General features: G+C 47.1%; 2 protein-coding genes across 6 annotated transcripts in view; one reads left to right on the top strand and one right to left on the bottom strand.

Annotated features, from left to right (window-relative positions):
- Positions 1 to 1,797: 1,797 nt before the first annotated feature.
- MIS12 (MIS12 kinetochore complex component) lies at positions 1,798 to 7,752 on the bottom strand. Its single transcript, XM_078619489.1, has 4 exons — positions 7,663 to 7,752; positions 4,333 to 4,562; positions 3,675 to 3,868; positions 1,798 to 3,310 (listed from the first exon to the last, which is right to left on the bottom strand). Exons 2-4 carry the CDS (start codon positions 4,549 to 4,551, stop codon positions 3,058 to 3,060), a joined length of 666 nt encoding a protein of 221 aa, XP_078475615.1. The 5' UTR covers positions 4,552 to 4,562; positions 7,663 to 7,752; the 3' UTR covers positions 1,798 to 3,057.
- A 1,476-nt stretch (positions 7,753 to 9,228) lies between these two features.
- Positions 9,229 to 15,164, top strand: part of EXOC3 (exocyst complex component 3) — a 28,366-nt gene continuing 22,430 nt past the window's right edge. For 2 of the 5 annotated variants that reach the window (XM_078619604.1, XM_078619607.1), the window contains exons 1-2: positions 11,050 to 11,340; positions 14,553 to 14,725. In XM_078619604.1, coding sequence (XP_078475730.1) covers positions 11,313 to 11,340; positions 14,553 to 14,725 — 201 coding nt within the window. In that variant the 5' untranslated portion in view covers positions 11,050 to 11,312. Of the gene's footprint in view, positions 9,365 to 11,049; positions 11,341 to 12,727; positions 12,748 to 12,973; positions 13,175 to 14,552; positions 14,726 to 15,164 lie in introns of those variants that run through there. The other 3 variants (XM_078619605.1, XM_078619608.1, XM_078619606.1) reach the window with 3 other exon arrangements.

Genomic DNA, 15,164 nt, shown 5'->3' on the forward strand with positions numbered 1-15,164 from the left:
CACCGCGCGACACTTTCAGATTCTAGATTTGAAGCTTTCGTGACTGCAAGGATTCATACTCTTACTTCTTTCGGTAAAGTGACCTAGGTAGAAAATGATTTTATTTTATTTTTATTAATTTTAATTTCATTTTTTACCTAAAAAATGATTTTTATTAATTTTTATTTCATTTTTTACCTACGTGACTTTACCGAAAGAACTAAGAGTATACTTTCAGATTCGCTTTTGTGGCCGCCTGGAACGTTCTGCCTTAATCTTAGGAAGCCACTGGAGCTATGCACTTTTAAATCATCGTCTTGATTGATAAACTCATTTCTTTAGAACTGCTTTTCGTGTTTAGTTTATTTTGTTCTTCCCCGCACCTCCGATTAGCGAGGTTGGCTACGCACGATGTGGGAGAAGGGTGACGCTGAGGACAGGCACCTGCAGAAACTGCGGCTCTCCATGTGTGATGTTACACTTGATTTTTTATTGCTTTATTTAAAAATCTGAATTAGCATTTCTCACGTTAAAAAGGTTGTCCAAGAGTGGAACATTTTGGGGCCGAAACGCAACTCGACGTTTTAACATGGCAGTCGATGGGAAAACGACTTATCGTTTAACGAGTTTTCCCTTAACACGCCTGCATCATGATTATTATTATTCATAGCCAAGGCAAGTTTATTTGTTTAGGCCGGTGGGAACTCAAGAGAGCGGATTGGTCTCATTTGCAAGTCATCTTCATCACAATGGTAAAATCGATTAAATTAAATACAGCCACTAGCAAGATAAAGGGGTACAGGTGTGTGTACGATTAGTACTTGAAATCAGGTCTTCAAATTCCTGCGTACAACCTAGACAAAATCTTCACTTTTGGACATTGACACTTTACATGAAGTCAGTGGTTCTTCTTAACCTGTGCTGCACGCTGCACCCCCTGGGGGTGCGAAATGCCCTTTCTGGGAGGGGGGGGGGAGGTGGCGAGACGTGGCCAGATTTTTTTTAGAAGGCAAATATTAGATACCACAAATTTAACACGGACACGTTAAGTTACAACAAACTTTGTCATCAAACGCTATGTATGAACAAACATACATTAATTTACCGATTGAGAATCAAAAGGGGTGCAAGGCTGCAGTAACGGCTAGGAACCACTGCTTTAATGGGACCGGACATGGTATAGCAGCAAGGTAATACTGTTAATATGGGTTGCCTTCACTTCACTTGCAACACGTGACACATTTCACGACCCTATACAAACAGAAGGGACACGTGCAATTATAAGGTTTTGGAGGGAGCGGGGAGATTTGAATATATTTATAATTGGACAGTTGTGTAGGATTTTCTGATGAACGTTGATTGGTATACGTTGTACGAATGGTTCGCGCCTTTGATTTTGTTTTCCTAGTCAGCATTGTTGATTTTGTAGCATTGTTGATTTCTCAGTTCACTGCTGGAATATGGACCTTCCTTTGTTCCAGCATGTGGGGCCTATTTGACCATACCTCATAACACTGGTCAGGGCAGGTTGGTGAAGACGTGGAAGCATAGAGGTACAGCACAATGGGTGTTGCTGCATTGCGATCTACTGCCCACTGTGTAACCCTGTAGCATTGTTTACTGTGATTACGTCTTAAAAATGCAATATTTTGCTTACGACTAGTGACAATCATCTTGCGGTTGCTATGAAATGTTTTCTCCATACGTAGTAAATACCTGTAATTTCTGCATCACTTTGTTTACGTGTTATTTTTAACAATGACTCGTGTGCGCGCGTGCACGCGCGTGCACGTGCGGTGTGTGGACGAGTGGGCGAGGTGACTCAATACCATTTTATTCATTTATTAAGCGACCGACACATTACAATTCACAAAGTATTCACGGCAGAATCTGGAATTTCCAGAACACCGTGGCATGCCATTCAACCGCCCTCCCTGTACCCCCCCCCCCGCCCAAATATTACGTATCACTTGCAATGAGGGTCCACTGCACACCCCAACTTGACTGCCTTGACACGAATGCAAGCTACTAAATGCAAGTCCCACATTTAATTTTCATATCGTATACTACAGAAACTCTCTCAATTGCCCCCCCACCCCCCCATCTAAATATCGAACCTATATACATTTCTAAAGATCCGGATTTAGTTTTGCTCCGGATTAACCTGAAAACATTACATCACTTTCGTGCTACTCCCCCCCCGAACAAAAAGTAACGTCACGTGGCACTATTGTGGGAAGGGAGATATTTAAAACAGTACACAAAGTAAATTATATATTTTTTAAAACAGCGCAAATGGTCGTCACATATATCTTTTACATCGTCCGTTCACTCCGTTAGCCTAAAACGTAACGCGAGTGTCATTTCCACGAATGTTAAACAATTAATATTACGGGTGTAATTATTCTCCGCGTTTCACGTCGAGTGGAAGAATCAATTTTAATCGATGAATCGTCACATGGCCCTGGGTCGTGGCCTGCGATGCCTCCGACCGGTTGTGTCTTCAGACCACGGCGCCCTCGCCCACTTGTGGATCTAACCGTTGGGGCCCTTCCGATCGCCTGAGGCGGCATTTTTGTAACTGGCTGCATTTCGAACATGGAAACCTTCCAAAACATCTGGCACACAATGCCAACAAATACGATTTTTGGTGGTGGCGTCAATCCATTCTCAAAAGCCGCCACTCAGGCGCTGCTTCCTAAACACGCTGAAAACCGCTGGGTAACAGGCAGCACCAAACCGTGTTAGCCTGCCGACAACCAATACTCCTTTCCACTGCCAGGGTTTATTGAACAGTTACTTTCGTGAAAATCCACCGCTGTACGACAGCAACAGCAGTGCAATCAATCCATTCCGGGCCCGAAACTTCCCATAAGCATATGGGGAATCGAGTGAGTGGCTTAATTTCAGCCGGGCCCGCGACCTGGCACACCACATCCAGTATACCACCCCTCGCTACGGCTGTGGCTATTACTAGTCACGCGCACACAACACACTCCGGTCCTGGCCAGCGACCCGCGATACATTCGGTGAGAAAATCAGCCCTGGTAACGACGGCAACGAGAGCAACGCCACGCATCACTCCGCTGGTGGCGCCGCTGGTGGCGCTGCCGCCGCCGTGGGCTCCTGCACGAGCGACCGTTGCCCCCGCACGGCGCCCGCCCGCTCGCACAGCTGCTGGGCACGCTGCAGGCAGAAGCGGAGCGCCTGCGCCGCGTCCGTGCCCACGCGCTCGCGCCAAACCCGCTCCAGCTCGTCAAAACGGCGTAGCGTGGCCTCCAGCGCCTCCTGCACCGCGCGCTGCTCCTCCAGCTCGGCCTGCAAGCGAGCCCTGCGGGGTGGGTGGGTGGGCAGGGCGGTAGCTTGTTCAGAGCATCGGAGGGTGACGTCGGTTCGTCTACGGACATTTTCACCGGTTGGCGATAACGCGCAGATCTGCCGGCCGTGCTGGTCTTCTTCCTTACACCCGCTCCTGTCCTGGGCCATGATTTTTTTACCAAGTGAGAGCCTAGTGAGCCAATTCGTGTCCAAATGCAGGAATGACATTTCACAACTTTTAATTATGGAGGGTAATGAATGGGGTGGAGGCATAGCCCCGGATAAAACAAAAGCACGGCAGCGTGCGAGCGTGGCGTGCGTGGCGTGCGTGGCGTGCGTGGCGTGCGTGGCGTGCGTGGATAACGGGCAGCGCGTACTGGATGGCCATCTCCTGCCGGTGCCGACTGCGCATCTCGGCAAGCTCGGCGTCGAGCTGGCGCTCCTCGTCTGCGTCGTTGGCGAGGGGCGCGGCGTGCAGCTGGTCCTCGGGCAGCAGCACGCCGGGCGGCACCGTGAAGACGCGCTCCGCCATGTAGATCTCAATCAGCTCGAACGTCATGTCCAGCTGCGACTGTTGGCGAGGTAGAATGAGAATCGTTGAACCTACGCGTGTTCTCCTCCCTCGCTCTCTCGCTCACGCACGCAAGCACGCGAGGTCTTCTCTCCCCCAGGCACTCTCGGGATTTTCCTCGCAAACCGAACAAAATCTTTCGGTTTCCTGCAGAAGCTCCCAAGCACGTGAAGCGAAACGTCGGACATCGTGCTAAACAACCCACAGCAAGCACATCGGAGCTGCTAAATAGCACGACCACCAAAATGTGCGCAGTAGTGTTTGTCGAATGCAAACAAAGTAAATCGAGTATGCACGAACATTTGTTATTCTGCACTGTTACGAGTCCAGTCCATCATGGATGCGTGCCGATCGCGCGTCGTAAGCTCTTCGGAATAACACGGTTTTTCTGCCCGTTGTAAAAAGCTGGCTCGGAAACTCCCAAGGGGTGGGATGTTGAACATCCGCCCGTGGCCGACGCGCACCTTCATGTGGTCGATGAGCAGCTGGGTGCCTTGGCGGACCTTCTCCACGGAGGAGGATTGGCTCCCTCCGCGCGCCACGTTCTCCAGCACGCAGTCCTCCACCGCCTTGAGCACGCTGTAGATGTATTCCTGCACCGCGTTGTACATGCCGTCCAGGCACGACTGCGGCGTGAAGCCAAAGTGCTGCGTCTCGTACATCATCAGATTGCCGTCCGACATCGCGAACGCGTCTGAGAGAGAGACACGGGCGATCAGAAAGGGGGCGGGTAAGATTATTAACGATTTCCCAACAAACTCAGATTCGTCAACACACAATATACACCATTTATACACTTTTTATGTTACCAGTTTAGGCCCACTGAGCTATACAGCTGATAGCTCAACGAAGTGGCTTATCATGTGGAAATTGAATACAGCCAAATACTCTAAACGCATGTTTCTAAACGTAGATGGAAATATCGGAGAGAAATCCACGTGACCACGGGGAGAGAGAGCATGTAAACTCCAAATATACAACAGGTGTCAGGGTCGGGATCGAACCCACAACCTCGTGTACACCAAGACACATTTTTTATAAGCGACGTTTCAGGCAATGCAATGTCTCCACGGCATATTTTCAAGGAAGGATGAACGCGTTTGTGCATTTAGTGTCTGTCAATGCAAGGAGCTACACGCCTTTGAGAGCAACGCCACCTTTTTCCAGAAATTGAGGGCAAAGTAAGCTCGGATGGGCAACGACCACCAGGCATAAAGTACAGAAAAGCTCAACACACTTGTCAATATATGCGACGTTTCGTCCTCTCTTTAGGTGAGAGTGAGTGAATACTTTGCGGCGGTACATTCAAAAGTTGACTGATTATTTCCCCTTATTATTAGCTCTGTCCGTGTGGTCAACAATTCACTGCTCCATAATATATTTTTTGGGTTAGATCACGTAAATATATTAACGTCATTAAAACCCGCCACCACCCAACACAGCCAACTAGTAAGGGTTGTCACGTAAACAGAAGATGCCAATTCGTCACCAGTACAGCACACCGGTGTTGGAGAGCCAAGCCACAACATTTACACTGCTGTCCATAATTTAGGTTTTTGGGTTAGATCGCGTAAATATAAATGCGTCGTTAAAGTCGCCACCACCTGGCACAACCAATTAGTAAAGTTTGTCACGTAAACAAAAACATGCCAATTCGTTACTAGTTCAGCACAACGGTATGTTGGAGAGTAAACCCACATTTACAATTAGAGTAACGAATCAGAACGTTTTATTTACGTGACAAACCTTACTGCAGTAATTGGCTGTGTCGGATGGTGGCGGGTTTAACGACACATTTATATATACGTAATCTAACCAAAAAACCTCTATTGTGGATAATATTGGTCGCAAAAGCCCGACTACTAAGTGTTCAACTAATCCACTGCTGCACAGTGATGCCATCTCCTGGCCACTTCGCTCACGGCTACCACAATTAGGTCCTGGAACAGACCAGGCGCATTCTTAGCTGAGCTTTGGCGACTCTGCAAAATGCCACTTCACCATCACCAACACCACTGTGTCTGTCTGTTCAACAATCCACTGCTGCACAGTGATGCCATCTCCTGGCCACTTCGCTCACGACTACCACAATCAGGTCCTGGAACAGACCAGGCGCCTTCTTAGCTGAGCTTTGGCGATTCTGCAAATGATACTTTATCATCACCAACACCACTGTGTCTGTCTGTTCAACAATCCACTGCTGCACATTGACGCCATCTCCTGACCACTTCGCTCACGAATACCACAATTCAGAACTGGAACAAACCAGGCACATTCTTAGCCGAGCTTTGGCAACTCTGCAAATGCCACTTCACAATCACCACCACTGTGTCTGTCTGTTCAACAATCCACTGCTGCACAGTAAATGCCATCTCCTGGCCACTTAGCTCACGACTACCACAATTAGGTCCTGGAACAAACCAGGCGCATTCTTAGCTGAGCTTTGGCGATTCTGCAAATGCCACTTTACCATCACCAACACTGTGTCTGTCTGTTCAACAATCCACTGCTGCACATTGATGCCATCTCCTGGCCACTTCGCTCACGACTACCACAATTCAGAACTGGAAGAGTCCATACTCTTTGGTTCTTTCGGTAAAGTCACGCAGGTATAAAATAAATAAATCACGACGTTTCGATTGCAACACAAGCAATCATCATCAGGTGGGAAAACCACAGCAAGAAGATACCAGGCGCTTTATTAGCCGAGCTGACTGCAAATGCCACATCACCATTACCGCCCCCCCCCCTTGTTCTGAAGAAGGGCCGTTGCCAGAAACGTCAGTAAGTTATACTTAATTTAGCTTATAAGGTGACTTTGGTTACACATAACAGAAGCATGGAACGTGTGTATGTACTACAGTACGTTGGACTTCTTTCGCACCGTACGTAGCCAAGCGCACGAATCGGGAGCTGGGGGGGGGGTAAGAACAAACTAAAGACACACAAAACAGCTTTAAAAACATGAATTTGTCCAATCTTGATTTAAAAGTGCTTAGATCCTGTGGCGAACTAATATCTGAAGTTAGTGAACGACGAATCGATGCCCCGATTCGGCAAAATACCACCTCCACCACTCATTTGGCTCATCAAACTCCCCGATGTTAACGCTGCTGCTGCTGTTGCTCGACAGCTAACGGAACAAAGAAGTAGACAAACTCTTTGGTTCTTTCGGTAAAGTCACGTAGGTATAAAAATAAAATAACTTTAATCACGAAGTTTCGAGCGCAACACAAGCGGTCGTCATCTGATCATCAGATGACGGAAGCTTGTGTTGCGCCCGAAACGTCGTATTTTATTTTATACCTACGTGACTTTACCGAAAGAACCAATAAATAAATTAAAGCTTCAAATCAATAAATAAGTAGACGTTTATAGAGTTGGGGGGGGGGGGCTAGCGACGATTTGCGATATTATTCAAACCTGGCGCGCTGTTTCTACACACCCGAGTTTTACGAGAAGTATCCCCTCATCGCGCCCCTCTCCTAACCCCCACCAAGCTGCTGATGCTTTTAAAACACAAGGGAATCAAGCTGCGTCTTTACAATCCCGAGAATTCGGCGAGCGCGAAGTGTATATAAGCTTCAAATCTAGAATTAAGTGTATACAGTGTTGAAGTGATCGACAGAGGTAGGCCCGTGAAGGGCTCTGGCACGGGTCAACGTGGCTTAAACTCATCTAAAGCAGGGGGGACGCCCCGTAACGCATCGGCTAATCTGAGGCGAGAGTAAAATCGCCTCAGTTTAGTCGATAAATTGCCGCCGCCAGCTGTAATCGTCGAGGAATCAACTCACTTGGGTCGCGTGGAACTTGAAGCCTGCGAGTCGTCGGTAACTTTTTCCCGCCAAATTTACGAACGGGTTTAAATAATTAAATAATCGGCGTCCAGCTTAACCTTACGGAAAGCTAGCGGGGCCAAGTGTCTGCTGTTATAAACGAAACGCGTTTTATTTAATATAAACTATAATAAATTTCTCTTTTACCAATGAATCGCATTAGAGTATTTGTTGATCTACGTACCTAAGAACAGGGGTCCTTGTATAGCTCTCAAAGTGTGTAAAAAGGGACTCACCCTGATTATTGTTGTTATTATTATATTTCCCAAGAGCTTGGGGTAAGGAACAACTTTAACAATGATTCGTAGCTTTCGTGACTGCAGGAATTACTCTTTGGTTCTTTCGGTAAAGTCACGTTGAAAATAAAATCTAATTATACTTGTAGGAACCTGGTTACACCAGCCCACAGGGGATTATTGTGTCCGTCCGTCGTGCAGGGAAGGGCTGGGTGGGGACGGTGGGGAGGGGCTTGGTGGGGAGGGGCTGGGTGGGGGGTGGGAGGGGTGGGGCTGGGTGGGGTGGGTGGGGAGGGGCTGGGTGGGGTGGGTGGGGAGGGGCTGGATGGGGGGTGGGAGGGGTGGGGCTGGGTGGGGAGGGGAGGGGCTGGGTGGGGAGGGTGGGAGGGGTGGGGCTGGGTGGGGAGGGGCTGGGTGGGAGGGGTGGGGTGGGTGGGGAGGGGCTGGATGGGGGGTGGGAGGGGTGGGGCTGGGTGGGGAGGGGAGGGGCTGGGTGGGGAGGGTGGGAGGGGTGGGGCTGGGTGGGGAGGGGCTGGGTGGGAGGGGTGGGGTGGGTGGGGAGGGGCTGGATGGGGGGGTGGGAGGGGTGGGGCTGGGTGGGGAGGGGCTGGGTGGGGAGGGTGGGAGGGGTGGGGTGGGTGGGGAGGGGCTGGGTGGGGGGTGGGAGGGGTGGGGTGGGTGGGGAGGGGCTGGGTGGGGGGTTGGAGGGATGGGGCTGGGTGGGGAGGGGCTGGGTGGGGAGGGTGGGGCTGTGTGGGGGGTGGGAGAGGTGGGGCTGGGTGGGGAGGGGCTGGTCACCCCGTGGTGCCCTTATAAAACTCAACGTTTCACCTACTCACGCCGGCTTGTGCCCGCCCTCACAGTCGGGCATATTATTTGGTTCTTTCGGTTAAGTCACGTCTAAAGATAAAATAATAAATTAAATTAAATAATAGAATACGACGTTTCGATTGCAACACAAGCAATCATCATCAGGTATAATGAAATAGCGACATAATATCTAACCAGAAAACTATAGACAGACATATTAGCAGACAGATATCACAAGATACATACATAGCGAGAGCAACACAGGTGACAGAGAGGGGTGATCGTCTCTGTGGGGTGGCCTTAAATAGACAGAGGGTGGGCGGAGGCAGAGAGAGGGAGGGGGGTTAGAAAAAAATAGCATATCAATGAGTGGTCCAAAAGAAAACGTGGTGATGCGAGTACGATGGCACAGCAAGCAAGCCTGAAAATCAGGAGAAAGACACACTAAAATTAAATAACCTAGTAAAATATCGTCGGGCATATTTGCGGAATACACCACGCCGCCGTTGACCCTGGCCATTGACCGAGCAACCCAACTTTCCTACCAGCTCCCTCCGCAGGAATGTGTTAATATAATACGACGTTTCGATTGCAACACAAGCAACCATAATCAGGTAAGAATGAATGAGAAAAACAAACATAGTAAACTTAGAAACACAATGCTGTTGTGTTGGCTGGTTCTCTGTGTTGTGTTGCATTGTGTAGTGTAGAGTAGTGTATAGTGTAGTGTATAGCAGTGTATAGTGTAGTGTATAGTAGTGTATAGTGTAGTTTAACACGTAGGCTTTCGCGACCAATATTGTTCATAATCAACGATTTTTGGGTTTAGATCGCGTTATTTATAAATGTGTCGTAACCCTCCACCACCCGACACGGCCAATCAGTAAAAAAAAAAGTGTCACGTTGACAAAAGACAAATAGTTCACTGCTTTAGCCCACCGGTGTGTTGAAGCGTGAAACCACAACATTTACAATTTGAGTACGACGTTTCGCTGGTAGCCTTATTACTAATCAAGTATATAATTACAATAACCCCCCCCCCTCAAATCTTTGCACCTGATGAGTTAATGAGTTAATGATGACGTCACCCTGCTGCTGCTCTATATAAGAACGGGAGACACAGCAGAGCCTCACCATTCTGGCGAATTGCCCGATGATGCTGGATGCAATTACCAGCGAAACGTCGTACTCAAATTGTAAATGTTGTGGTTTCACGCTTCAACACACCGGTGGGCTAAAGCAGTGAACTATTTGTCTTTTGTCAACGTGACACTTTTTTTTTTACTGATTGGCCGTGTCGGGTGGTGGAGGGTTACGACACATTTATAAATAACGCGATCTAAACCCAAAAATCGTTGATTATGAAGTGTATAGTGTAGTTTATAGCAGTGTAGTGTGTAGTGTATAGTGTAGTGTATAGTGTTGTAGTGTGTAGTGTATAGTAGTGTATAGTGTAGTGTATAGTAGTGTAGTGTATAGTAGTGTAGTGTATAGTAGTGTAGTGTATAGTAGTGTATAGTGTAGTGTATAGTAGTGTCTAGTAGTGTATAGTGTAGTTTATAGTAGTGTACAGTGTAGTATATAGTAGTGTATAGTGTAGTTTATAGTAGTGTATAGTGTAGTGTATAGTGTAGTAGTGTATAGTGTTGTAGTGTATAGTGTAGTGTACAGTAGTGTATAGTGTATAGTAGTTTATAGTAGTGTATAGTGTAGTGTATAGTAGTGTATAGTGTAGTGTATAGTAATGTATAGTGTAGTGTATAGTAGTGTATAGTGTAGTGTATAGTAGTGTATAATAGTGTATAGTGTAGTGTATAGTAATGTATAGTGTATAGTAGTGTATAGTGTAGTGTATTGTAGTGTATAGTAGTGTATAGTGTAGTGTATTGTAGTGTATAGTAGTGTAGTGTAAAGTGTGGTGTATAGTGTAGTGTATAGTGTAGTGTATAGTAGTGTATAGTAGTGTATAGTGTAGTGTATAGTGTAGTGTATAGTGTAGTGTATAGTAGTGTAAAGTGTGGTGTATAGTGTAGTGTATAGTAGTGTATAGCAGAGGTGGGACAAAGTCATTGTTATGCAAGTCCAAGTCGAGTCGCAAGTCATCAAATTCATGACTCGAGTCTGACTCGAGTCCAAGTCACATGACTCGAGTCCACACCTCTGGTGTATAGTGTAGTGTATAGTGTAGTGTATCGTGTCGTGGCGGCTTGCGGAGGGCATCATCCAGCAGTAGACTGTAGCTGACGATGACCACAGCCGGACACGTGGGGGCAGAGTTGAGTACAAACATTCTGCCAACGCATTGAAGGCGATGATTGTAAAAAAAACGTCATGGGACCTCAGCCCTCCACTTACAGCTGACCGCACAACTTGTGACAATTCATTGTGTTTTTTACTTTAAGCCGGATGGAGAGCTTATTTGTTTTGTGTAGTTTCTTGACAACGACGATGCTTCGGTTTTAATGTGTAATCTTCGTTGCATTCGGGGTAAGTAAATAAATAAAAACCCGCACAAAGAAAACTTCCGGGCCCATCCCTGCCGCGGTCTTCTCGGCGATTGCGATGCTCACGGAGGACACCAAACAGGCGGGTACGTCCAGGGGTTTCAAGACCAGCCTCTCACGACCAGGGTCCCAAGACCAGGGGTTTCAAAACCAGGGGTCTCAAGACCAGCCTCTCACGACCAGGGTCTCACGTGCAGGGCCCGGGGTCGTGGGTTCGATCCACGACCCTGATACCTGCTGCTGTAGATTTGGAGTTTGCGTGTCTCTCTCTCTCGCTCATCATCATCACGGTGGCTAGGAGATGTTAACTACCTCGCCTGGTGTACATGAGGTCGTGGGTTAGATCCGACCCTGATACCTGCTGTATATGTGGAGTTTGCGTGTCTCTCTTATCATCACGGTGGCTAGGAGATGTTAACTACCTCGCCTGGTGTGCAGGAGGTCGTGGGTTCGATCCACGACCCTGATACCTGCTGTATATGTGGAGTTTGCGTGTCTCTCTTATCATCACGGTGGCTGGGAGATGTTAACTACCTCGCCTGGTGTACAGGAGGTCGTGGGTTCGATCCACGACCCTGATACCTGCTGCTGTAGATTTGGAGTTTGCGTGTCTCTCTCCACGTGGTGGTCGCGTGGATGTATTCTCCCGTTTGTTCCCTCCACATTTAGAATCAACATCACGCGTTTAGAATATTTGGCTGCCGTAAATTTCCACGTGATGATTAGCCACCTAGTTTAGAGTATTTTTGGCAGCTGTGTATTGCTCGGTGATGAAAAGCCACCTAGTTTAGAGTATTTGGCAACTATACATTTCTCCGTGATGATTAGCCACCTAGTTTAGAATATTTGGCTGCTATAAATTTCTACACGATTACGATGATGATTATAAGCCCACGATTCGTGGAAAATATCTAATTGCGACTTTTCTGACAGATATTGCAATTTGATTTGCGATTAAAATTTTTAAAGTCAAGCTTCAGTTCTATATTCACTGAGTAATCGATTTAAAACATGTGATGGAGCATTACCACACGATACCATCAAAATATAAACTGCTCGAAATATTTTAATGCAAGGATGAGAACTTAAATATATATTCATTAAAAAAAATAATTGAAATAGAACAATCAAACAGAACAATTGTTAAGTTAAATACATTAAGTTATAAAAATAATAGAAAATCAAACAATTCCAATAAGAAATATGACTTTTCAAATCGCCAAAAATCGCAGCTTTTGCGATTTGCTAATCGTATTGTTTCTAATTTCGATTTGAAATCGATTAATCGTTCAGCCCTACTATATAGGCATCTCAGTGGGGCCATAAAACCTGGATAAAATGAAAACATGAACATGTAGTTGTTTAAAGTGTCTCAACGTAGTATTTCAATTCGTGAGTTTCTCAACCCCGGCGAGATACGCCGCCTCTGCTGGTTCTGTCACCCGGGGGTCGGGGCCACCTTTTCCCCGCGGGCGCTCAGGAAAGAGCGCAGGGTACGTGGAACGTGTAGGCCGCGTTGGGTTAACGATCGCGGTTACAATTTTAAGTTAGGCGGTCAGTATATTCTTGGTGCTTTCGGTAAAGTCACGTAGAAGGGAAATAATAAAATAAGTATTTTTATTATTTACCTTCGGTAAAGTCACGTAGAAATAATAAAAATAATTATTTTATAAAAAAAAATGTATTTTATATATCGATTTGAAATCGATTAATCGTTCAGCCCTACTATATAGGCAGCTCGGTGGGGCCATAAAACCTGGATAAAATGAAAACATGAACATGTAGTTGTTTAAAGTGTCTCAACGTGGTATTTCAATTCGTGAGTTTCTCAACCCCGGCGAGATACGCCGCCTCTGCTGGTTCTGTCACCCGGGGGTCGGGGCCACATTTTCCCCGCGGGCGCTCAGGAAAGAGCGCAGGGTACGTGGAACGTGTAGGCCGCGTTGGGTTAACGATCGCGGTTACAATTTTAAGTTAGGCGATCGGTATATTCTTGGTTCTTTCGGTAAAGTCACGTAGAAGGGAAATAATAAAATTAAAGAAATTTTTCTTTTTATTATTTCCCTTCTACGTGACTTTACCGAAAGAACCAATAATATGAATCACTGTAGTCACGAAAGCTTTACATCGAATTTTAGGCGGTCAGTGTTTGTTTTCCTAAAGCGTGTTACGTTACGACTGCTGCGTTGATGCTCAAGTGTGGTTCTAACATGTTGCATGATATTTTTTTTGGGGGGTAATCTTTGCAGAGTTGAAGATATCAGTGTGAATTGCGGGCGGCGCTAAGTTTGGCTCTTTTGTGAGCACGGTGTATCTGCTAAACATAATATTACACATTTAATGTTAAATAGAACACATTATGAAAGGCATTCAACAGTACATGTCATCTTTACTTTATCGTACGTCAACAGTGGTTGTGCCAAGGTTGGATCGACTGCGGCCAAAGTAACGTGGAATTTCCACCACTGTGCTCAGGGCTGCAAACGGGATATGAATTTAATTTTCAGTTTTAATAACGCGTAGGCTTTTGTTTTCATTTTTTTATGTCATTTTCGTTTGCACAGAAATCCACTTTGATGTTGTAACCATAAACATTGAAGTTAAGTCCTTTTGGTCTTAAGTGGATCACTTGACACGGCTGACCGGGGGAATCATCATTATTTGTTGACACTTTTGACCATTTGCTGAAGACTATAAATGCAATACAGTACTGCAAGTGATGGCACTTCATGTTTTGCATAATCGGCTAAACAATGACGTTCATTGTTTACCCACATAGAATGAGGTGGAGGATACAGCCCGAGAATTAGCTTAAACACATTCCTGCGGAGGGAGCTGGTAGGAACGTTGGGTTGCTCGGTCAATGGCCAGGGCCAACGGCGGCGTGGTGTATTCTGCAAATATGCCCGATTGTGAGGGCGGGCACAAGCCGGCGTGAGTAGGTTAAACGTTGAGTTTTATAAGGGCACCACGGGGTGACCAGCCCCTCCCCACCCAGCCCCACCCAGCCCCTCCCTCCCCACCCAGCCCCTCCCTGCACGACGGATGGACACAATAATCCCCTGTGGGCTAGGTGTAACCAGGAGGTTCCTTCCAGTATAATGTAACCGTTGAACTTGCTGACGTGTGTTCTTTCGGTCACGTGGGCAGCACGTCACTGACCCTCAACGCGTGAGGAGCAGCTCGTAATTTAAAACGGCGTGCTGTGCGAAATACAGTAGAAAGTTACGCGCGAAAGTGACCTGGCCAACGTCTTGGTCGGCATCGTCGACTGTGGTCCGTTCCCTTGCGTTTCCAGCGACGGTGGGAGGGATCGGCAAAGCAGAGATGGAGAGGACGGATCGCGAGGCGATGGAGACGGCGGTGCAGCGCGTAGCCAGCATGCTGCAGCGGCCCGACCAGCTGGACAAGGCGGAGCAGTACCGGCGGAGAGAGGCGCGCAAGAAGGCGTCCGTGGAGGCCCGCCTCAAGGTGCGGTCGCTGTGCATGCAGGGAGGGGTTGAACCTTTTCCTTTCCGAGGCCCGAATCTTGATCATCATCATCATGAGCCGTAATCGAGCCACCCTTGGGTTACGTGAAGAAGGGATCGAAAGTACGTCTTGAAAGGGCCGACTAGGACTTTCAACACCCCGGATCGTTTGTACCTCTTTTTCCATTGCACAACAGGGCCATGCGACTGACGTCACGCGCGATTAACGATGAGTCGGTGTCCAGACATTGTGCTGACGTCACATTCGATGAATGCGTTGAGATAATAAATAATTATAATTTACAATTGTAAGGCGCGTTTCATCCGTAGATCCCAATTCGCTGTGATGCATGTTGATGACGCATTGACGTGTTCTCGTAGTGTAGTGACTGACGTCACATGCAATCGGCATGTCATTAGTCCCCACCCCTCGCCCTGCT

Source organism: Lampetra planeri, chromosome 63 (assembly GCF_965212315.1).
Source record: "Lampetra planeri chromosome 63, kcLamPlan1.2.h2, whole genome shotgun sequence".
In the NCBI taxonomy this organism is placed as follows: Eukaryota; Metazoa; Chordata; class Hyperoartia; order Petromyzontiformes; family Petromyzontidae; genus Lampetra; species Lampetra planeri.

Bases quoted from the DNA above. Each gene is read 5' to 3' on its own strand.
- MIS12 (XM_078619489.1), bottom strand. From the start codon at position 4,551: ATGTCGGACGGCAATCTGATGATGTACGAGACGCAGCACTTTGGCTTC. The intron at 3,869-4,332 runs GTGCGCGTCGGC...CCTCGCCAACAG, and splicing joins TGCTCATCGACCACATGAAG to TCGCAGCTGGACATGACGTT. The intron at 3,311-3,674 runs GTACGCGCTGCC...CCCACCCCGCAG, and splicing joins CGGCAGGAGATGGCCATCCA to GGCTCGCTTGCAGGCCGAGC.